General features: G+C 42.0%; 1 protein-coding gene across 1 annotated transcript in view; it reads right to left on the bottom strand.

Annotated features, from left to right (window-relative positions):
* Positions 1 to 8,288, bottom strand: part of ttyh2 (tweety family member 2) — a 122,484-nt gene extending 114,196 nt beyond the window's left edge. Inside the window, exon 1 of the mRNA XM_068004143.1 lies at positions 7,929 to 8,288. Coding sequence (XP_067860244.1) covers positions 7,929 to 8,054 — 126 coding nt within the window. The 5' untranslated portion in view covers positions 8,055 to 8,288. The remainder of the gene's footprint in view (positions 1 to 7,928) is intronic.
* Between the last annotated feature and the right edge of the window lie 15,320 nt (positions 8,289 to 23,608).

The raw sequence follows: 23,608 nt of genomic DNA, 5'->3' as shown, positions 1-23,608 counted from the left end.
ATGTTATTGAAGATATTTTAAAATGGATCATGATCCTATAAACTTCTAGTTTTCTCCTCAACTGCAGTCTCCCTAGGCCATGCACACAACTAGCTCCCACACCACCATGAATGTTGCTAGAGCTGGCTGTGAGAAGCCCCGTTAGGAGTGATTGGCTAATGTTTCCTTCCTCTAGGGAGACAAGTGGTCTTTGCATAAACCTTCCCCCAAAGCAGCTGAGGTCAAAACACATTAGACCATCACCATGCTGCAGCAGTGGTGGATCGAACTGATGCTCTAATGTGCTGCTCAACCTAGCAATTCGACAAATGGTATTGATTTTAGCTAATTGAGGATTTATGCCTTGTACACACTGCTGGAGGAGTTTGTTGATATTTGGTAAAACTCAGGTAGGCTAAAATCCAGTTGAGAGTTTCTTTTGAGTGCCGAGAGTTATCTAAAGCTATTAGGTCTACTTTGGTCTCTCAAGTTCCATATAATTTTTTTTTCAGGCCGCACTAAAAAAATATTGTTTATGAGCTGTCACTAAAATAATTCTTTGGTTTTAAGAGTTGTGGGTCGTTTCTTGTGATGGGATCAAAGTACAATAATTCTGGGTTTTTTTTTTAAGTAAAATGTTCTGAGTCACTATCTGTAGATATTATGCCTCATCATGTAATTGTTTGTTTTTGCACAGAAGCACCCTATTGTTTTCCCTGGGGGGTTGAATTTTGTCTCAAAATATTTCAATCACTAAGAGGGAAATAGAATGATTTTAGCATTTAAACCTATGGAATGCAATTCATACCCTAATCATTCCTGACATAACTAGTGGTCACACCAGTTATTCTGTAATACAGAGAACTCCCATAATAGCTTAACCTCAACCAAAACGTAAAACAGATTATCTAGTCATTTACTTCACTGTTGTTTGTGGGACCTTGCTGTGCGCAAATTGGCTGCCGCGTCTCCTACATTACAACAGTGACTACACTTCAAAAATATTTAAGTGCTTTACAGCCAATGTGGGACATCTTGAGATTGTGAAACGCATTATATAAATTCAAGTCTCTTTCTTTTAGTACTGGCAATTTGAAGCAACTGCCTCAGTACACTGTTGGCCAGGGGCTGCGGTAACCTGAGACGTCGGCTGCTGATACACAGAGGCAGGAACGACTTTTGAACTAAAGTAACCTGGGTTCAGTTACTGGCCTCAACCGGTGGATCCCGAACCACCGTTAACACCACTCAGATCAATGACGTAGATTGGAAAATTCAAACCAAAATTATTCTAAGCGGATTCACAGGGCATTCACAAGTGGGATATGTGAGTGTACCGTTGGAAGTCGGTGTGGGAGACATAGTGATAGAGCATTCAGTGGTCCTTATCAAATTGCCCAGAGAACAAGAACATATATTAGGGAGTGACTATATGGCCAAAGCGGGACTCTGCTTTGATCCCGTTAACTGTATGATTTGGCAAATGCCTTTGGGCATGGGCAGTATAAATCACACACTCGTCCTGGTGGGGGAATATCGGGATAGGATATGCACAATCGGGGAAATGTGGATAAAACCAGGAGAAATGAGTGACGATCGGGAAGTACAACAAATTATTGTACAAAACTCAATAGTATTCGCCCGACATAAACATGAGTGTCAATTGATGATAGCAAATAACCCCAAGGGCCCATTTGTATCAAAAGAAAAGGGAGGGGGTAAGACGGGGCCTGAAAGCAGAAAAACAAAGGAAACAGGAAAGGAAGAACCCTATTTTAAAATTTTTGTGGATTTCTCTTCATCAGTACAGGATGGGGAAAGGAGAACTGACTGTGGGATATACATGGAGGTTAAGAAACGGACAGTTGGAATCTGAAACAAATTGGGAACAGGATATGGACGGTCTGGCTCAGTATATGGAGAGACTGGACTTAAAATAGTACTTAAAAGAAACTGTAAATAAGAGCAGAAATTACACTTGTTTATTACAGGTCCAGCCTAGAATGAAGGGGATAATGCATTTTGTTGCTATCGGATTGACCATCATCAGAACTGTGGTTGAACCTGCCTCAGAGCCATCACGACGAATGAACGTGCCTGAAGCAGTGTCGACGGCGGAAGGATATTCCGAGAGCAGAAACAACTTTGCTCTGCAGAATAAAACAGTCTGAGCCAACAAAGGGAAAAGAGAGGATTTAAATTTGTATTATACGGGAGTGGAAGGGTTAGCGTGCGTGGGAAAGACTTTGGGTATACCGGAAGGAGCGGGAGTGCAGTTTTCATGCAACAAAGTTCTAGAGGTGACATTGTCGGTAATCCCAGAGGGAAAAGTCATTAGTCAATATGTGGGTCCATTTATTGAGCGATCATCGGGGAGCGACGGTCGAGGTAAAATTATGGTCCACTGGGACCACACCTATGTGAATATTGGTATGAGTCGCTACCCCAGTCAGAGATATATTGATTGGGGTGGATATAGCAGGCATTTAAGAAAGATTGGTTGGATCATCATCAATTGTACAAAGGAAGACACAACACAGGAAAGGGATAGAGCAAAAAGGACGTTCATCAATGGACTAAACACACTAAAATAATTAGAACTCATGCTGATAAAGCAGATGAACTGCTACGGGACCCCGGGTTCTGGGATAAGTTTTGGAATTGGGGATCTAATGTTCAAATACATCCATGGGTCAGGATTTTATCACATGCTGCTGTAGTTGTGATTTTATGTGCATTAGTGCTTGTCATATTTAATGTATATCAGCTTAGAAGGTGGAAAAATGAAATTTTGCAACGATTGAATGTTAGTGCCATAATGAAACAGAAGAAGCGATTATCAATATAAGGACACTGTGTGAAGTATACCAAAAATACGCTTCTCTTTTATATTTTTCTATAACCATATGATATCGCGGATGTAACATGCTCATTGGGGGACAATGACAAACTCAGGAGTGGTACACAGAAAGGGAGAATAATGATCCTAAGATAAGCATCTTTGGATCAAAAGGGGGGAGATGTTGGCTAGGGGCTGCGGTAACCTGAGACGTCGGCTGCTGATACACATATATTGACTTGTACACCAATTATTAATATTTTAATGTATTTCAAAAACATGATCAACTATGGACAGATTTGGTATAAAAATAGCTAGATACACCCTGGTCAAGGAGGTAGTTTCTAATTTCTGTAAACAAACATTAAAGAAAACAGGATGCATTGGCCTCTTGGCTAACCTATATTTTAGTTCATTAGGCTGCTTTGCCAGGTAGTTCCTCCAGCTACCATTCATACCATGACATACTGTGCAGCAAGATAATTTCTTTAAAAACAATCCAGTGCTGCTATTCTCAATAAAAAATACATTGGGAAATAATATAATTAGAATGAGGTCACTCAACAAAATTCAATCATTTATCAAAGATTTGGTTTTAAATCCATTTACTTTTCTGCAGCTACACAACCACTAGCAGATCTTGCAGCAAAGGGAATTCTCATACAAGAAAAAACACTGATGAAATTAATGTAATTGAGGTTGTATATGTGAAATAAATTGTACAAGAATTTGTGTATTGTGTCTTTTAGCAAAAGCAATTCAGAGCAGAGATGTGTATCCTTCCAACCACTTTTAAAATGTGCCAGACCTAAGTTCACTTCAAGCCACGAGGACACCACTTACAAATGACTGAGTCATCAATTGGTAGAGCAAAAAGTCATAAAATCCTCAAGTCATACAACTGGCAATATTTTAACAATGAATAGAAGAGGAGCCCATCTTAAGGCTTGTAACTCAGTGAAGGGGTACAAGGGTAGTTACAAAGCACAACAGCAAAATTACAGTATTTTGTCATTTTGAACTGGATTAAACAACACTTTCATGTCGTCGTAGCCCTCCCTCCCTCCCCTCCCCTCCCCTATATTCTCCCTGGTTCTCCAGGGTACAGTTCCACAAATGCCACATTTCTAGTGCCTCCAGCAAAGGGAAGGGAGGAATGAAAAAAAATGCACACGCAATCAAGTGCAAAATTGTTCTTATGCAACATCCACACAAGTGTACTTGCAACAGGGTAACTGCATTGCGAACCGACTCTCTCTTCTCCCCCCCCGCCCCTTCCTCACCTAGGAACATGGAAGCCAATGACACTGTCCTGACCCACCCTATCCACTAAGGTTAGCTAACTTAGTACAGACCAAAGATTGTACCAGAGATCGCAGTACTACACCATTTAGCCACTAAACCATCAGGAAAACTAGACAGCAGCTTTTAAAGGATTCTGGGTGTGTGTCAGTTCAGAATAATTTTTCATGGACTCACAATAAAATTGAATTGAGGATTAGAAAGATTGTGTGTTTCATGAGTTCGCTCTGACAATCACAGAAGAATTACATAATTGGAACAAAAGGGCTTACAGTACATTTAAGATTACACATGAAGTATTTAAAAAGTGTTATTCTGGAGTGGCTTTCAGAAAGACCCTGGATTCATACAGCTTTATGTCCTCTGGATATTCCAAAGCACTTCATAACCAATGAATTACTTTGAAGTGCAGTCACCACTATGTAAGCAAACACAGCAGTGAATTGTGCACACATCAAGGTCCCACACACCCTGCACAAGATTCATGACCAGTTATTCTGTTTTTGGCAGTGTTGGTTGCAACACAAGTGTTGGCCAGAACAACAGGAAAACTTCCTAGTTTTCTTCAAATAGTACCATGGGATCTTTTACATCCATGTGAACCACTGGAACAAACAGATATGGCCCTACTTTAACATCTCATCTGAAGGACAGTACCTGCAGACCTCCCTCAATTCTGCCCTGAAGTATCAGCCTTCTTCTAACAAAGTTAAAAACTCAGTAGGTAATTAATTCCTCAGTAGATAATGAGAATGCACACTCAAAGCAGTGACTTTAGATGGTAATTAATCAGGATTGCATTTGCATTCCAGAATTTTTAAAAAATCTTCAGCACACTATATAATGTATAAACATATTATAGATACTTGTTCCAGGACTCCCTTCTGTTAAAAAAAATTCTTTAAGATAGCCTCAGTTCCCATGCCTAATTTATGGATCACAATAGATATATCTAAGTTGACATTATCAACGTTGACATATCTATTGTAATTACTGTGACAATGTTTAAAAGCTTCAGCATCAAATAGAGCCACAAACCACTTTACAAAACAAAGGTTACTGAAAAGTTAACTAATGATGTTTAGTCTTCATTAACTCAGACTGCGAGCCATTTCAGGAAAATTACTCTCCCCATAGCTCACTGATTTTAAGTCTTTTGATCACACACTGAGATGCATAAAAATTACAGTAATATTAGCTGCTTAAATATTGGGAATAGCTTCATTATATGAAACATAAGAACAATTTGTCTCGCCCCCCCCCAATTCTGTTCATTCTTCAACTTGAATTTTTACTCTTTTTCTAATTTAAATTAATTTAAACATTAGATTAAACATCTTACTTTTTTCTCTGCCTCTATGTTCCCACTGTCCACTTTTTGAACTAAGAAAAGAATCAAATGTTACTTGATTGCCTAACAGCCAGCACCAAAAGGCCCTTTTCACACAATCAATACCTGTTACATACCATCCTGCATGTCAAGGTTGACCTGCTTATGTCATAGATGCAAACAGATCAATCTGATACACTTTGATGCATTTAATCAGGAATGGACTACTCACTGACAGGCATACTCATCCAAAGCTTGCTGAGGGTTAATAATATTACAATAATCAGTAGAAAATGAAAATTTATACGCTCGTGAATCAAACAGTTCGAAGTTACTTAAAAATTGATAGATTTGACAGGAGATTGGCATTTAACCCTTGCCCAGACAGAAAAAGTAGAAATGCTAACTTTGTTTGAATTGCTAAGTGAACTGTCCACTGAGAAACCCTGCAGAATGCCCACTGACTATGCAAGCAGTCCGTTACACCTTATCCAGAAAATCAATAAAACATATTTAACCTAGAACGAGTGCAACCAACTGTTTGAGGACAGAGTTCAAAGATAAGTCGAAGCAGAGATTTTAATCTGAGCATCTGTATAGGAGTAAAAGTAAAAATAGTTCCATTATTCACTTAAAATCTTGAGACGGGTATGGCACAGGGGTCTTCGATGCTAATTTTGGGCTTTGCAGCCAAAGTCAATCGGTGCCGGAACTTGTTATTAATACTACACCTCATTGGATACTCGGCAGTGGGATACATCTCCTTGGTGGATTTCTCCACCACTGAAAACTTTGGCAAGAATTACAAATCAACCATGGAAATTTTGGAGGGGCTGAGAAAAATTAAGAAGATTTTGGGAAGGCAGATGGGAAGAACAAATAAAAGAAAATACTTGCATCTTAAGCAAAAATGGCCAACCTGTGGTAAATAAAGCAAAATGAAGGAAATAACTGAGAACAGGTTTTGGGGAGAGAAGAATAAAATTACTTGAATATTAAGCACATTTTGTAAATATTACACATATATGAATGAGGCACTGGGTGTTTCAATATCATTAAGTGTGTAATATTTTTAAACTTCCATGTTACCTACTGCTTCAGTAAATTTGCTGTATGACAGTAATGGGGAAACTGCAATCATGTTCTGGCTGTAGCCAGGCCATGATAAATATCAGAATTCACATTCTGGATCCTGGAATGCCAGTGAACTATGGGAAATCTACTAGTGTAATGGTTTTTAGTTATTTATACCAGCTTTCTCCCTTCTTATCCTGAAAGTACAAACTCTTGTTGGGGTATGGTTCACAGGCATTAACTACTAATGCACTTCATTTTTTACAAATGTAATACGAGACTTAGGTGCAATGCAAAAATCATAGCTTTTTCTTATTTTCACACTGTCAGAACAAGATACAAGTCATGAGATGACCACTTAAAAATTAAATGGGGGGGCATGCAAGTAAGGAGATGAAGTCTGCTACTAGACATTCCTTCCTTTAAGTCAAACATTTAAATCTCCCCAGATATTTGCACTTCATTCTAGAAAAAAATACTTCCTGTAGGATAGGTTTCTGCACCCATCATTTATTTGCCCTTGAATAAAAAAAACTTAACTTGAAAGATGTCACAAGACTATTACATTAAGGCCCCAAATTGTTTTGGTTATTAATATCACAAAGTAGTTCCTTTTATGAATCAAATAATTATTTCAAAACAAAGGTTCGTTCAGATAAAAAAATACAGTCTTAGAGCAAAAATCACTAGATTGGGAACCCTGGTTGACTTCTCTCCTTACTCTGAAGCTGAGGCCAGTAGTATGCCCTCCCCATGACAGAGGTATGTTAGCTCTGCACTATGGGTTGAGTCTGGGATTTCCTTGTCTGCCTGGCTTGATATCAACTATTCAATATATTCAACTATACTCACTCAAGACATTCTCCAAGGTCTAATTTTTCAGGGGAAAGCATCTTCCATGTAACCACTGTGAGGGAGCAAATTTCTCTTTTGCAAATCCTCAACACATTTCTATTCTTCGTCACTATTATTCAACTCAATTTATATATCGTTTAAATAAATAGCCCCACCATAATTATATTTTTGTTAAATATATTACAATTAGGCAAATGAGATGCTAAAACAACTGCTTTAGGAAAGACGTTAAGTTGAAGATTTGTAGCATTAAAAGTGAAAGTTCACAGCATAAAACACATAGGAACTCGTTATGTTGAACATAATCACATCTGCGATGAAACCATCACCGACTACGCGAGGGATAAGACAGACCTCACAAAGATTTGGGGACGCAATAAGCAGAACGTAGTGTTGGCAAGAGCATTCTTTACACCATAGTGCTGTATCCGATTGATTAGCTTACAGTGGGCGGTTGATCAAACGATCACGGTCCAAAAGCTTGTACTTTACCGACTACACTGTGCGGCAGGGAACCGACAGCGGGAGACCGGGCACCGGCTCGCTCACCTGCTGATAGCTCTCATCCTGTGGGTTGAAAGTGTGGTCCACTGGCTGGAAGCGGAGGCTCATATGCGGGAAGTTGTGCAGCCAGTAAGTCCACCACGGAGCGATGTAATCCACCCGGGAAGCCATGCCTCGAACCGGTGGGAGAAAGCAAGAGGGAAGACTCGGAGTAAAAACCCCGAGGGGAAACTCCTCTCCTACCCCCCACCCCTCCCTCAGTGGGAACCCGGGACGACAGACAGCCGACCACCAGCGACCATCACCGTGCGACTGGACCGCGGCTGGTCAAAGCAAAGCTGCAGGAAGCCGAACTAAAGCAGCAGCCCCATCTCGTCACCGATCCTCTGCAAACGCTCGCTCCGGGAGCATCGCGGGCGCGCGCCCATGTGTCCGCCGCCGTGACGTTCCATTCCTCGCGTGCACGCGCGCCCAATAGTGTTGCCAACTGTGATTGGACTTGTTCCTGGAGGTTTCATCACATGGCTTCCAGTCAAACAGCCTTTTTTTCCTTCTCCACCCACCCCCCCTCCCATCTCCAATTTTTTTTATAACTCAAACTTCAAAGAAAATTAATAATTTATGATTTTTCTCTCTGCTTACCCGCAGCAGTATCCAAGAGATTAATCTTTAATTCCTGGAGACTCCAGGACAAACCTGGAAGGTCGGCAAATTTAGCACCCAACCGTCAGCTCGCGTGACTCATGCCAACGCTGGAGCACGTGACCGACTCGGAAATCTCAGGGTGGTAACTGCGTTAGATTCCCGAACGCGTCTGATTTCTTGGTGAGAATTTTAACTGCCGGGCAGAACAGTGACCTAGCCAACAGCCAGCCCCTTTCCAGGAGCAGGATGCGACAGAAAGTCGGGTGGCCCAGATGCCACCCATGTAAATGCGGTTTTAGAGCAGTCGGTGGTTTGAAATACACAGGTACTAGGTAAGCGTGATATAAACAGAAGCAAGGAGTCTGACAACACCAGGTTATCGTCCAACAGCTTTATTTGGAATCACAAGCTTTCGCAGCTTTCCTCCTTCGTCAGGTGAGTGCAGGGTTCCATAAAGGCACAGCATATATAAGTCAGAGAACAATGCGTGGTGATTACAGATAATCTTTCCAACTGCCCATTATCACAACTCGGCATAGATATAATCAAAGCAATCAAAGGAGTGGATGGTGTTCAGACAGAGAAACATTACATCCCAGACTACTGAATACACAAGCGGTCATAACACAAAGACAGAGAGAGAGAGACTCACAGAGAATGACCAGTTGTATTAAAAACAGATAACTTTTTTTGCTGGTGGGGTTACATGTAGCATGAGGCCATCCTCATGGGTGCTATCAATTTCTTCTCGACGATTTTGCGTTGTCGTGTGTCTCGAAGGCCGCCTTGGAGAACGCTTACCCGCAGATCGGAGGCTGAATGTCCTTGACTGCTGAAGTGTTCCCTGACTGGGAGGGAACCCTCCTGTCTGGCGATTGTTGTGCAGTGTCCGTTCATCTGTTGTCACAGTGTCTGCATGGTCTCGCCGATGTACCATACGTTGCATCCTTTCCTGCAACGTATGAGGTCGACAACATTGGCCGAGTCACAGGAGTATGAACCATGTACCTGGTGGGTGGTGTCCTCTCATGTGATGGTAGTATCTGTGTCGATGATCTGGCATGTCTTGCAGAGGTTGCCGTGGCAGGGTTGTGTGGTGTCGTGGACGCTGTTCTCCTGAAAGCTGGGTAATTTGCTGCAAACGATGGTCTGTTTGAGGTTAGGTGGCTGTTTGAAGGCGAGTAGTGGAGGCGTGGGGATGGCCTTAGCGAGGTGTTCGTCATCATCGATGACATATTGAAGGCTGCGAAGAACGTGGTGTAGTTTCTCCGCTCCGGGGAAGTACTGGACAACGAAGGGTACTCTGTTGGTTGTGTCCCGTATTTGTCTTCTGAGGAGGTCTATGCGATTTTTCGCTGTGGCCCGTCTGAACTGTCGATCGACGAACGTCATATCCCGTTCTTACGAGGGCGTCTTTCAGCGTCTGTAGGTGTCCATCGCATTCCTCCTCGTCTGAGCAGATCCTGTGTATTTGCAGGGCCTGTCCGTAGGGGATGGCCTCTTTGACGTGGTTAGGGTGGAAGCTGGAAGAGTGGAGCATCGTGAGGTTGTCCGTGGGCTTGCGGTAGAGTGAAGTGCTGAGGTGCCCGTCTTTGATGGAGATTCGTGTGTCCAAGAATGAAACCGATTCTTAGGAGTAGTCCATGGTGAGTTTGATGGTAGGATGGAACTTGTTGATGTTATCGTGTAGTCTCTTCAGTGATTCTTCACCGTGGGTACATAGGAAGAAAATGTCGTCGATGTATCTGGTGTATAGCGTTGGTTGGAGGTCCTGTGCAGTGAAGACGTCGTGCTCGAACTTGTGCATGAAAATGTTGGCGTATTGGGGTAACCGTCTGTAGTGTTCCTGGTTGTCCAGTTGTCGGTATGCTTCTTTGCAATAGTCCGTTCTGTTCTGTATGACGATGGCTCCTCCTTTGTCTGCTGGTTTGATGATGATGTTGCGGTTGGTCTTGAGAGCGTCGATGGCGTTGCGTTGTGCTCGCGTGACATTCTGGACTGTGAGTGCGGCTGATGAATCTGGCGTTGACGCATCTCCTGACAGCTTGAGCATACATGTCAAGCTTAGGGCAGCGACCCTCCGGAGGAGTCCAATTTGACTCTTCTTCGGTTGCTATACCGCGGATCCCTCTGTCTGCTGTTCCGGATCGTTGATTGTCTCATTGGGTTCGCTGCAGAAGCAGCAGACCTGACAGCTGGCAACGAGAAAATGAGTGAGCCCTTTAATTAAACTGAACAAAACAAAAGGGGGCAGAGGAGAGGAAATGGATTGAATGTCCATTTTTTTTAAATGCTGGAAATAAGTGTAAATTAGAGACCAGATTTTGCTATAGCAGGGCATTGAACGGCATTTGCCATTAATTAGACTTGCCCCATGCAGCTTTGGCTCAAAAAACTTTTGCCCACAAAGTTGCTGAAAGTGTGAACTGATAATGGCACAGCGAGCGAAACAGGGCACCTGGGACCTGAGTGAACAGGGCAACCACCAAGGATCTCCTTAACTAATGAGATTTAAGAATGGGAAATAAACAGCTGAAGGACTGAGCAGGGGTTGAATTCAATGTCAAATCAGGTACAGAAAGAGAAATAAAGAGAGGGAAAGAAAGATTGGATTAAGAGAGAAATGACGCAAAAAGGAAAAGTAACAAAACAAAAAATTTAAATTTTAAATTTGACATTTTTAAAATTTCCTAAAACAATTCACAACCTGAAGGACTAAGACTCCACACTTCAGTTAATTTTCAGTGCCAGAGGTTGATTGGCAGTCATTAACACTTACCACAACGCTAAAAGAGTACTCACGCTTGTAATTACTAGCCCGAAATATCTGCAACAGGTTTAGTTCATATCTACTGTGCAAATACAGCAACTTCACGACATTCAATGCATGTCTCCAGTGAGGCAGATAGCGAAATGCCGTTTTTGAAAAATTAACGGTGGAGCGGCACAACTCAGGCAGCAACTTTTGGCTATTCGCATTTAACCGCACCTCTGACCCTCGCCTGAAGTTGATATACCGTTTACACATAAACGGTGAGCACCATTAGCCTCACCGTTATTTTGACAGCAAAATGTAGCCCATTAAATCAGATGTCAATTAAAGATCATTTTGGTGAGCCAATTAAGAGAATGAACAAAAGCAACACAAGACCTTTAGCTGTCTTCCTCACTCTTCCCACTGTCTTCGGAGCAGAGGCTGAGCGAGATGCATGGGAGGGCCGTTAGTAGGCTAGCAGTGCAAGTGTGGACTCCATCAAAATATAGTTTTGTTAATGAGTTGTCGGGCACTCAGGCTTGTCTTTCCAGGTCCTGGTGAGACAGGTATGTGTTGCCCATGTTTTCTGATTTTATTAAAGTTCCTGTATTTGCATTTTCCTCCCTTCTCCTTATTACATTCTTTCACTGCCTTACTTTACTAAATTTGGGATGAAATGTTGCCTGAACTTGCCAATTGGCTGACGACCTGTTTGTCATTTGCAGCCAATTCAAATTTTCTCTCAATACATACAGCCACTTACCATGGCTCCCTACTGCGTAGGAATATTGAATTAGCTGATTTAAACAGGCTACAATGAACAAGTGGGCCTCCCCCTTGTGAGATCCTGAAACAAACCCATCCCAATTGAGGCAAATCATGACAGGCTCATTGCATGAGGCTTCGACGACTGCGGCTGTGAAAAATCCAAGCATTAGGAATTATAGAATCATAGAAGTTTACAACATGGAAACAGGCCCTTCGGCCCAACATGTCCATGTCGCCCAGTTTATACCACTAAGCTAGTCCCAATTGCCTGCACTTGGCCCATATCCCTCTATACCCATCTTACCCATGTAACTGTCCAAATGCTTTTTAAAAGACAAAATTGTACCCGCCTCTACTACTGCCTCTGGCAGCTCGTTCCAGACACTCACCGCCCTTTGAGTGAAAAAATTGCCCCTCTGGACCCTTTTGTATCTCTCCCCTCTCACCTTAAATCTATGGCCCCTCGTTATAGACTCCCCTACCTTTGGGAAAAGATTTTGACTATCTACCTTATCTATGCCCCTCATTATTTTATAGACTTTTATAAGATCACCCCTAAACCTCCTACTCTCCAGGGAAAAAAGTCTCAGTCTATCCAACCTCTCCCTATAAGTCAAACCATCAAGCCCCGGTAGCATTCTAGTAAATCGTTTCTGCACTCTTTCTAGTTTAATAATATCCTTTCTATAATAGGGTGACCAGAACTGTACACAGTATTCCAAGTGTGGCCTTACTAATGTCTTGTACAACTTCAACAAGACATCCCAACTCCTGTATTCAATGTTCTGACCAATGAAACCAAGCATGCTGAATGCCTTCTTCACCACACTATCCACCTGTGACTCCACTTTCAAGGAGCTATGAACCTGTACTCCTAGATCTCTTTGTTCTATAACTCTCCCCAACGCCCTACCATTAACGGAGTAGGTCCTGGCCCGATTCGATCGACCAAAATGCATCACCTCACATTTATCTACATTAAACTCCATCTGCCATTCATCGGCCCACTGGCCCAATTTATCAAGATCCCGTTGCAATCCTAGATAACCTTCTTCACTGTCCACAATGCCACCAATCTTGGTGTCATCTGCAAACTTACTAACCATGCCTCCTAAATTCTCATCCAAATCATTAATATAAATAACAAATAACAGCGGACCCAGCACCGATCCCTGAGGCACACCGCTGGTCACAGGCCTCCAGTTTGAAACACAACCCTCTACAACCACCCTCTGTCTTTTGTCGTCAATCCAATTTTGTAACCTTAGGGAGGCAGATGGACCATTGAGAATCAGGAAACACAAGAATATTATTGTGAAAATGGGGATTCCTGTGTAAGAAGTACTTCATCCAAGACTGTATGCTCAGTACAACTGCAGGTGTCTAAAATCCTGGGTGGCACCAAAAATGTCTACCTTCTGCCCATTCACTTAGTCTGTCTACATGTCTTTGTAACTTCCTGCTCCCATCTCTACAGCTTACCATGCCTCCTAACTAAGTGTTATCTGCAAACTTGGATAGACAGGCCTCTATTCCCTCAGTCAAGTCATTAATATATTGTGAAAAGCTGAGGTCCCAGTACAGATCCCTGGGGAACACCACTAGTTACATCCGATCAGAGAACATTCCCTACGTTGTCCCCAATCTCCCAACCAATTACCAACCCATGTGACAAGCTTACTTCCAATTCTGTGCGCTTCATTATTGCTAATAATCTCTTATGCAGAACCTTATCAAAGGCCTTCTGAAAGTCCAGATGGACCAGTGTTGTCCAATATTTTAGCCTCTAGCTACATGTGGCGAATTAGAAATCCAGATGTGGCTTTTCTGATTATTATAGAGTCATAGAGTTATACAGCACGGATAGAGGCCCTTCGGCCCATCGTGTCCGCGCCGGCCATCAAGCCCTGTCTACTCTAATCCCATATTCCAGCATTTGGTCCGTAGCCTTGTATGCTATGGCATTTCAAGTGCTCATCCAAATGCTTCTTGAATGTTGTGAGGGTTCCTACCTCCACAACCCTTTCAGGCAGTGAGTTCCAGACTCCAACCACCCTCTGGGTGAAAAAGTTCTTTCTCAAATCCCCTCTAAACCTCCCACCTTTTACCTTGAATCTATGTCCCCTTGTTATAGAACCCTCAACGAAGGGAAAAAGCTCCTTAGTATCCATCCTATCTGTGCCCCTCATAATTTTGTACACCTCAATCATGTCCCCCCTCAGTCTCCTCTGCTCCAAGGAAAACAAACCCAATCTTCCCAGTCTCTCTTCATAGCTGAAGCGCTCCAGCCCTGGTAACATCCTGGTGAATCTCCTCTGCACCCTCTCCAAAGCGATCACATCCTTCCTGTAGTGTGGCGACCAGAACTGCACACAGTACTCCAGCTGTGGCCTAACCAGTGTTTTATACAGCTCCATCATAACCTCCTTGCTCTTATATTCTATGCCTCGGCTAATAAAGGCAAGTATCCCATATGCCTTCTTTACCACCTTATCTACCTGTTCCGCTGCCTTCAGGGATCTGTGAACTTGCACACCAAGATCCCTCTGACCCTCTGTCTTGCCTAGGGTCCTCCCATTCATTGTGTATTCCCTTGCCTTGTTAGTCCCTCCAAAGTGCATCACCTCGCACTTTTCCGGGTTAAATTCCATTTGCCACTGTTCCGCCCATCTGACCAACCCATCTATATCGTCCTGCAGACTGAGGCAATCCTCCTCGCTATTTACCACCCTACCAATTTTTGTATCATCAGCGAACTTACTGATCATACCTTTTACATTCATATCCAAGTCATTAATGTAGACCACAAACAGCAAGGGACCCAGCACCGATCCCTGTGGTACCCCACTGGCCACAGGCTTCCAGTCACAAAAACAACCTTCGACCATCACCCTCTGCCTTCTGCCACTAAGCCAGTTTTGTATCCAAAGTGCCAAGGCACCCTGGATTCCATGGGCTCGTACCTTCTTGACCAGTCTCCTGTGGGGGACTTTATCGAAGGCCTTACTGAAATCCATGTATACCACATCCACTGCGTTACCCTCATCCACACGCCTAGTCACCCCCTCAAAAAATTCAATCAAATTAGTCAGACATGATCTTCCCTTGACAAAGCCATGTTGACTATCCCTGATTAATCCTTGCTTCTCCAAGTGGAGACTAATTTTGTCCTTCAGAATTTTTTCCAATAATTTTCCTACCACTGATGTTAGGCTCACTGGCCTGTCGTTCCCTGGTTTTTCCCTACTCCCCTTCTTGAATAATGGTACTACATTAGCAGTTCTCCAGTCCTCTGGCACATCCCCTGTGGCCAGAGAGGTTCTGAATATATGTGTTAGAGCCCCCGCAATCTCCTCCTTTGCCTCACACAGTAGCCTGGGATACATTTCGTCCGGGCCTGGGGATTTATCCATTTTTAGGCCTGCTAAAACCACCAATACCTCCTCCCGCTCGATGTTAATATGTTCGAGTATATCACAGTCCCCCTGCCGTATTTCTATGTCTACATCGTCCTTCTCCATTGTGAAAACAGATGCAAAAAATTCATTTAGAACCCCTCCTACATCTGCCGGCTCCACACACAGATTGCCATTTTTGTCCCTAATGGGCCCTATTTTTTCCCTAGTCATCCTCTTACCCTTAATATACTTATAAAACATCTTAGGATTTTCCTTTATTTTGCTCGCCAGTGTTATTTCATGGCCCCTCCTTGATCTCCTAATTTCTTTTTTAAGTATCCCCCTGCACTTTTTGTACTCCTCTAGGGCTTCCTCCGTCTTTAGCCTTTTGTATCTGCCAAAAGCCCTCCTTTTTTTCCTAATCCATTCTCGTATATCCCCTGACATCCAAGGTTCCCTGGAGTTCTTGGAACCACCCTTGACCTTTACGGGAACATGTTGCCATTGTATGGTCTCAATCTCCCTTCTGAAAGACTCCCATTGCTCCGATGCAGATTTTCCTACAAGCAGCTGATCCCAGTCCATTTTGGCCAGATCCTGCCTTATCCTATTAAAATCAGCCTTCCCCCAATTTAGAACCTTTATTTCCGGCCCCTCCCTGTCCTTTTCCATGACCACCTTAAATCTCACCGAATTATGGTCACTGTCACCAAAGTGCTCACCTACTAGCACTTCTTCCACTTGGCCGGCCACATTCCCTAGAATTAGGTCCAGTACCGCCCCCTCTCTTGTAGGACTTTCTGCATGCTGGCTCAAAAAGCTCTCCTGGATGCATGTTAAGAATTTTGTACCCTCTAAGCCTTTTACACTCTGAGTATCCCAGTTAATATTGGGGAAGTTGAAATCCCCCACTAATATTACCCTACTATTTGCACAATTTTCTGAGATTTGCCTACATATCTGTTCCTCTATCTCCCCCTGACTGTTTGGGGGCCTATAGTACACTCCCATCAAAGTGCTTGCCCCCTTTTTGTTTTTAAGCTCCACCCATATGGCCTCATTAGAGGAACCTGCTAATATACCATCCCTCCTTATGGCAGTAATTGATTCTTTAATTAATATTGCGACCCCCCCTCCTCTTATACCTCCCCCTCTGTCTCGCCTGAAGATTCTGTGCCCCGGAATATTGAGCTGCCAGTCTTGCCCCTCCCTCAACCATGTCTCTGTGACAGCAACAATATCATACTCCCATGTGTTTATCAACACCTTCAGTTCATCCACCTTATTCGCAAGACTCCTTGCATTAAAATAGATGCCATCCAGCCTTGCCCTCACATATTTGCCCTGTCTTCCAAGCTGACTTGATTTTTTCTCTATATTTGGCTGCACATCACCCCCTATTGTAGCTCCACTCTGTATCCCATCCCCCTGCCAAGTTAGTTTAAACCCCCCCCAACAGTGCTAGCAAACCTCCCCGCAAGGATATTTGTCCCGCTCTGGTTCAGGTGCAACCCGTCCGACTTGTACAAGTCCCACCTTCCCCAGAAGCAGGCCCAGTGATCCAGGAAACTGAAACCCTCCCTCCTGCACCAACTCTTTAGCCACGCATTCATCTGTTCTATCCTCCTATTTCTATACTCACTAGCCCGTGGCACTGGGAGTAATCCAGAGATTACAACCTTTGAGGTCCTGCTCTTTAATCTGCTACATAGCTCCCTAAATTCTTGATGCAGGACCTCATCTCCCTTCCTACCTATGTCGTTGGTCCCAATGTGGACCACGACCTCTGCCTGCTCACCCTCCCCCTTGAGAATGCCCTGTAGCCGCTCAGTGACATCCACTTTTTCATTACTTTTTTTTTTATTTGCTAGACACCATCATTGGGCATATGATATCAATACTCACTCACACAACATTTTCACACAGCATATTCATGTGTTCTTTAACCTTTTTCTGTATTTGTTGGTAAAACAAAAAGCAAGTGTTTTTTGATCATTGTGAGTGCTTTAGTTCCTTGGTTATTGAATAATGGTAGATACTTGGTAACTATATATACACACACCTGTGAAGTAAATTTACCTGTATTGTGTGTATGTAATGTGTTTTCTACTAAAATTAATGCACGTGGCTGAAGCAGCGTCACCGTAGCCGCACCTGTAGCTCGTCAGCAATTTCTATTGGACAACAATGAGGTAAACATACGTAGACACTCCCTTATCCACCATGCTAGTGACCTCCTCAAAAAATTCAACTAGATTCATCAGACACTATCTACCCTTCATAAATCCATGCCGACTCTCTGATCAGGACATACTTGTCCAAGTGCTCAGTCACTCTGTTCCTAATGATAGATTCCAGTAACTTCACCACAGCTGATGTTAAACTGACTGGTCTATAGTTACCTGGTTGCTCCCTCCCTTCTGAAATAATGGAGAGACATTTGCAATTTTTCAATCTTTAGGCACAATTCCTGAATCTAGAGCGCTTTGGAAAATTCTGACGAATGCATCTGCAATTTCCTTACCTGTTTCTTTTAATACCCGGGTGTAGAAACCATCAAGTCCTGGAGATTTATCAATCTTGTCCAATTTTTTTTCCATTACCATTTTTAAAAAAAACTTCTATTAAATTCAATATGTCCCTCTCCCTGACTTATTTTTAGGTTCCCTTGCACTGCTGATATTTTACCCTCCTTGTCTCCTGTGAAAACAGATACAAAGTACCCATTTAGCAAGTCTGCCATTTCCTTATTATCCATTATAGTCTTGCCTGCAAGCCTTTAACACCCACATTCCCTTTTACCACTCTCACTATATTTGTAAAAACTATTGCCATTAGCTTTGATAGCCCTTGCAAGTTCTTTTTCATAATCCCTTTTTGCACTTCATAACTTTCTTTATATCCTTTTGTTACTTTTTAATAGTTCTCCCAGTTTGCTGGATTAACACTTTTCCTTGCATTTCTGCTCACGATTTCTATCTGGTGACTGCTGTTGGAAAGGTGAGGGTGGAAATTGAACTTGGTATGATACTCTTCCCAATATTCTACTGACAGTCAGAGGCACAGGTGAAGAATGGCTATGTGAACAAGCTATTGGATAAATGACAACTGTAGAAACACAGTATAATTGAGTTCTGAAGAAGCGTGTACACTTGAAAACATTAACCTGTTAACCTGTCTTTTTCCATTTAAAGAACCATATCCCACCAATAATCTGCAGGTTTAGGAGAGAACAATTGGAGGGAAAATGAAGGGATTCCCAGCCACCAAAAAAAATTGCAAATCTAGTATAATTTGGTTCAAAAAGTTATTATTTACAGGTTTTCTTTATTGACTTATTTCTGTCTTTGCTTTCCTTATAATTTACTTTCTAGTTTTCATATTTTTCCTCAAAATTCAGGCACAGTACAACTGTTGTGTAACTTCCGTGCTGATTCAAGGTAGGTGAAGAAATTTCAACCATCAATTTGTTATTAATTAATACTACAGGACTTTATTCTTGATGACACTTAATAGTGATTGCTGAATGCAAACAGGCCTCCGGGCAATGCTTTCCTAAAGCAATATGTCAAGAACAGGAAGTCAGCGAGGTGGGAGAATCATATTTACAAACCCACATAGTAAATGCTGGCAGTGTTTCCATACTTGCTGATGCATTGAACTTTTGTTTGCAGCAAACGTTTTTTTTGAAAAAGAATGCAGATTTACTACTACCTGCCATCTGTCAATAACATTGTTAGCAGCAGGGCAAAAGACAACTCAATTCTCAAAAGCAAGGGAATGCAACTACTTCACATAAAAAGTGTGAATCTGCATTTAATTTCTCCTCATTTACTTATAACCCAGCAGATTTTAGAAATTGTGACAATTTATTCCTAACTTTTTAAAAAAAAAATTCTTTGCATTTGCCTACATTGATCCATTCACCAGCAGAACCCCAAGTAAAATATCCAAAGCCAAATCGCTGCAGCACTTGTTAGTCTCACAAAGACATCCAATGGTGCTGGAACTAGTTCGAAAATCAGGGCCCATGTTTTTGGGTTTCCATTTCCAATACATCCTTTAAGAATTTCAGAGGAAAACAGTCAGTTAGCACTATTCCAAATTAAATCTGACAGGAGTGCAGCTGTCCACAAGGAGGCCTTTCTTTTAGTTGTTTCATTAAACCCTAAAATGACACCCTAACGGCAATTCAGTTGCACAAAGCAAAACAGTGCAGTCCGAGATACAATCCAACTAGCAAGGATTTCATAAATGTCAGCTCGCAATGTCCTTAATATTGAGAAATTAACAGAGAAAGACAGAGACAAAGGGTGGCAGAAGCAACTTGGAATGTCATCTCCACTTAATTCTTCCCGAGAGGGTGGTTGATTGAGAATTCCTAGATTTTTAAAAAATTCTTCTAATTTCCTTTTATTTAGTTTGTGAGGATCAGTTTATTATGCCCTTGAACAAATTAATTTTAATACGCACTACCTGTTACAAGTTATGTGCTCTAACATTAAGCATTGGGAGCAATGGAATGCTGTCACAGGAAGTAGTTAAAGGCAGAGACCATTACATTTTTTAAGGAAATGTGCATAAACATTTAAAGCAGACAAAGATAAATGGCTAACGGGAAGAGAGCAAAGCCTTGCACTGCTCCAGCTAAGAACCCACACTGACACAATGGGCTGATTGGCTTCCTTCTGTGCAGTACACTTCTGAACAGAGATATAAAGAATGGTAATCTATTATACTCTGGCTCCCCCTTATGGGCATATCAAGTTCTGCTCATATCATGCTGAGGTGTTGAAATGACCAACGATAGCTAGCAAATCTTCAACTGTTACCACACAAGTTAAAGAACAACTTGCATTTATATAGCACCTTTAACATTGTAAAACATCCCAAGGCGCTTCACAGGAGCGTTATCAAACAAAATTTGACACCATGCCACATAGATATTAGGTCAGGTCAGAGCTTGGTCAGTAGGTAGAGGGGTTAAGGGAGGGAATTCCAGAGCTTAAGGCCTTGGCTGCTAAAGGCACGACTGCCAACGGTGGAGTGATTCAAATCGGGGATGTGTGAGGGGCCAGATTTGGAGGAGCGCAGAGATCTCAGAGGGTTGTAGCACTGGAGGAGGTTACAGAAATAGTGAGGGGCGATGCTATGGAGGGATTTGAAAACAAAGATGAGCATTTTAATACACGTTGCCGGACTGGGAGCCAATATAAGTCAGTGAGCTCAAGGGTGATGTGTGCATGGGGCTTGGTGTGAGTTAGGATACAGGCAGCAGAGTTTTGGATGAGCTCAAGTTTAAGGAAGATGGGACACCGACCAGGAGAGCATTGGAAGTCAAGTGTGGAGGTAACAAAGGCCTGGATAAGGGTTTCAGCAGCAGACGAGCTGAGGCAGGGGCGGAGATGGGCGATGTTAGAGGTGAAAGTAGGCAGCCTTGGTGATGGAACTGATGTGTGTTCGGAAATTCATCTCTGGGTCAAAGACGCCAAGGTTGCGAATGGACTGGTTCAGTGTCAGTGGCCAGGGAGCAGCATGGAGTCTATGGCTAGGGAACAGAGTCTGTGACAGGGACCAGTCTTCCCAGTATTTATCCAATATCCATAGGGGCTTTACTTTTGAAGTTATACCAAACATGCACTCTTCTCCCCTCCCCTCCCAACCGAGATTCTAACCTAATTATAAACACGTCCCTTGGTAATGACTGGATAGAGAAAAAAAAAATCAAACAGCAGCCTTTCATTTCATGTATTGGATCACATTTATGTAATAACAGAAAATGCTGGAAACGCTCCAAGTCAGGCAGCATCTGTGGAGAAAGTGTTCATGTCTCAGATCGATGACCTTTCGTCAGAACTGTTCAGGTCAACAATAACTTTCTTTCTCCACAGCTGCTGCCTGACTTACTGAGTATTTCCAGCATCTGCAGTATTTTGCATTTATGTAATGCCTCCCTTGCAGGAACATTTCAGTGGTGGACACCAAGAAGGAAAAGGAGCAATTTAGGGTGAAAGGATAGAGACCAAAGACAAAGTATGCTTTTTAAAAAAAAAGTTAAAATGCAAGTGAAGGCCGAAAGCTGACAAATCAGTGACTTTGGAAGAATTCCCAAGGCCAAGGTAATGGTGATTAAATAATCAGCCTCAACAAAGGGAATGGATTAGAAACAGTAACCCGGAGTCAGAGGAGTGCAAAATGCAGGGAGCAAAGTATGATCGAATATTGGTCAGGTATAGTTCAGAGAACAAGTGGAATTTGACAAGATGCATATGTACAGGAGTTTGTTCAGGACACTGGCTTTGGAATTCTGGATTGTAAAATATGTGAAGAATGGAGGGATGGGGGTTCTCAAGGTGATGGAGCCATAGATAAGATTTTAGTAGAGGAGGAAAGGTAGGGCATGTTTTTTTTTCATCTTTCGTTACAGCATAATCCAGTGAATGTAATACACCCCTTTGACATACAAACTGGATATGTCTTTCGTACCTGCCTTCACGTGCTTCTTCAATCTTTTCGAAGACGCACTAAGAAAACACTTGGTAAGACAAGCCAAATACAAATTGTTGATATCAGTTTTATTTCTCGTGACAGATAGAATCAGACCCACTTAATTTATATCAATACAACTGGTCTTCACATTATACAAAACAACAAACTGTGCTTCATTAGTCGGTCATATTGCTCAACTTAAATCTAAAATTCTAATTGCCCTCTTGCATTCTAACCTTCCAAATCTGGTGAATGCTTGTCCTTGCAGCTTTCTGTGTTTAAAGTCCTGACTGACAGGATGCATCTCAGTCACTTTTTTTATTTCAAATCTCCCCCCGTTTGTAAGTGGAGGAAAGCCAATGCCAGACAACCTCTACTGGAGCACATGGGACCAGAGATCTCCCACCACGATGGAGGTGAGGCATTTATTAATTCGCTTGTTTTTGCAGAAACAACTTCAAATCCTAGCTAATTAGCATTTTAAACACCTTTTGTCTCAGTGCCTTTTCAAAAAAAAACTTGTGAATACACCACTAAAAAAACCCTAAATGCAACGTCCAAATCCTTGTGCAGCATAAAAAAAAAATCAATACACCAAAATGTGACAACCATAAAAAAAGTTAACAAGTTGGAAGGAGACCATTCGGTCCATTATGGCTATACTGGCTCGTTACTGGAACAATCTAAAACTAATCCCACTGTCGCACTCTTCCCTAATAGCACTGTAGCTTGCTCTGCTTCAAATATTTATCCAGTTTTTCTGTAAAAATGCAACAATCTCTGCCTCAATCGTTCTGTGGCAAAGCATTCCATGCTTTTAACAAGCCTCTTTGTAATTTCTCTTGTGTATTTCTCCTAACCTTCTCATTTTCAGTGTTAATTCTGAATTGGTGGTCCTTTGTCACCTACTCCATCAAAGGAAACAATGAATGGGAAAAGATTATCGAGTCCTAATAACAAATCCAACAGTTCCATTGTGGGTTTCAGGTCAAACTTCAACTCAATACAAGATGTTGAAGGGAAGAATATTTCAGCTTATACATTTGAATAGATTTTTCATTAAAATGATCTCAAAGTACCATAGTTACGGTCTACAGCAGACTTGTGAAAGGTAACATGACAGGACAGTTAAATTGGATTAATTGGTCAGATAATAGGAAACTGGTTAACAATGGACAACAATCAAGTCATTCTTCCCCTCAAGACTTACAAATGTGAAGCGTTGGTAGAACCCGAGTATATTAAAATTGTTTGATATTCTACAATATTCAGAAACAAGGGGTACTCTTAGTCATACAATGAAATTTGTACTAAAATAGCAAACAGCACACACTAAAGGAATATAAAATTAAATGCAGTGCAGAATAAAGAAAGATTTTATACTCTCGCTGAGCAAACATTAAATGTATGCGAGCAATTGTTGAGGAAGAGGGGGTAGAGTTTGCGCTTTGGGGAAAATTGCACAAGTTAGGTTAGTTCAAGTGTCTGATAAAATGCATTTCCATTATCAAATGTAAAATCTCCCATGATCCAGTGCAAATCAGGTAGTGTAATGGAACGTAATTGTTTTTTCCATTAAAAAATATTCATTGATGTATTTAAGAGTGGTAACTTGGTGCAGTTTTATTAATACAGCTGAAAATGGATTGATCTAAAAAAAAGCATTTTTA

Source organism: Heptranchias perlo, chromosome 23 (assembly GCF_035084215.1).
Source record: "Heptranchias perlo isolate sHepPer1 chromosome 23, sHepPer1.hap1, whole genome shotgun sequence".
In the NCBI taxonomy this organism is placed as follows: Eukaryota; Metazoa; Chordata; class Chondrichthyes; order Hexanchiformes; family Hexanchidae; genus Heptranchias; species Heptranchias perlo.
Note: the sequence above shows the minus strand (reverse complement) of the source record. Positions and strands in the feature narration are given on the sequence as shown.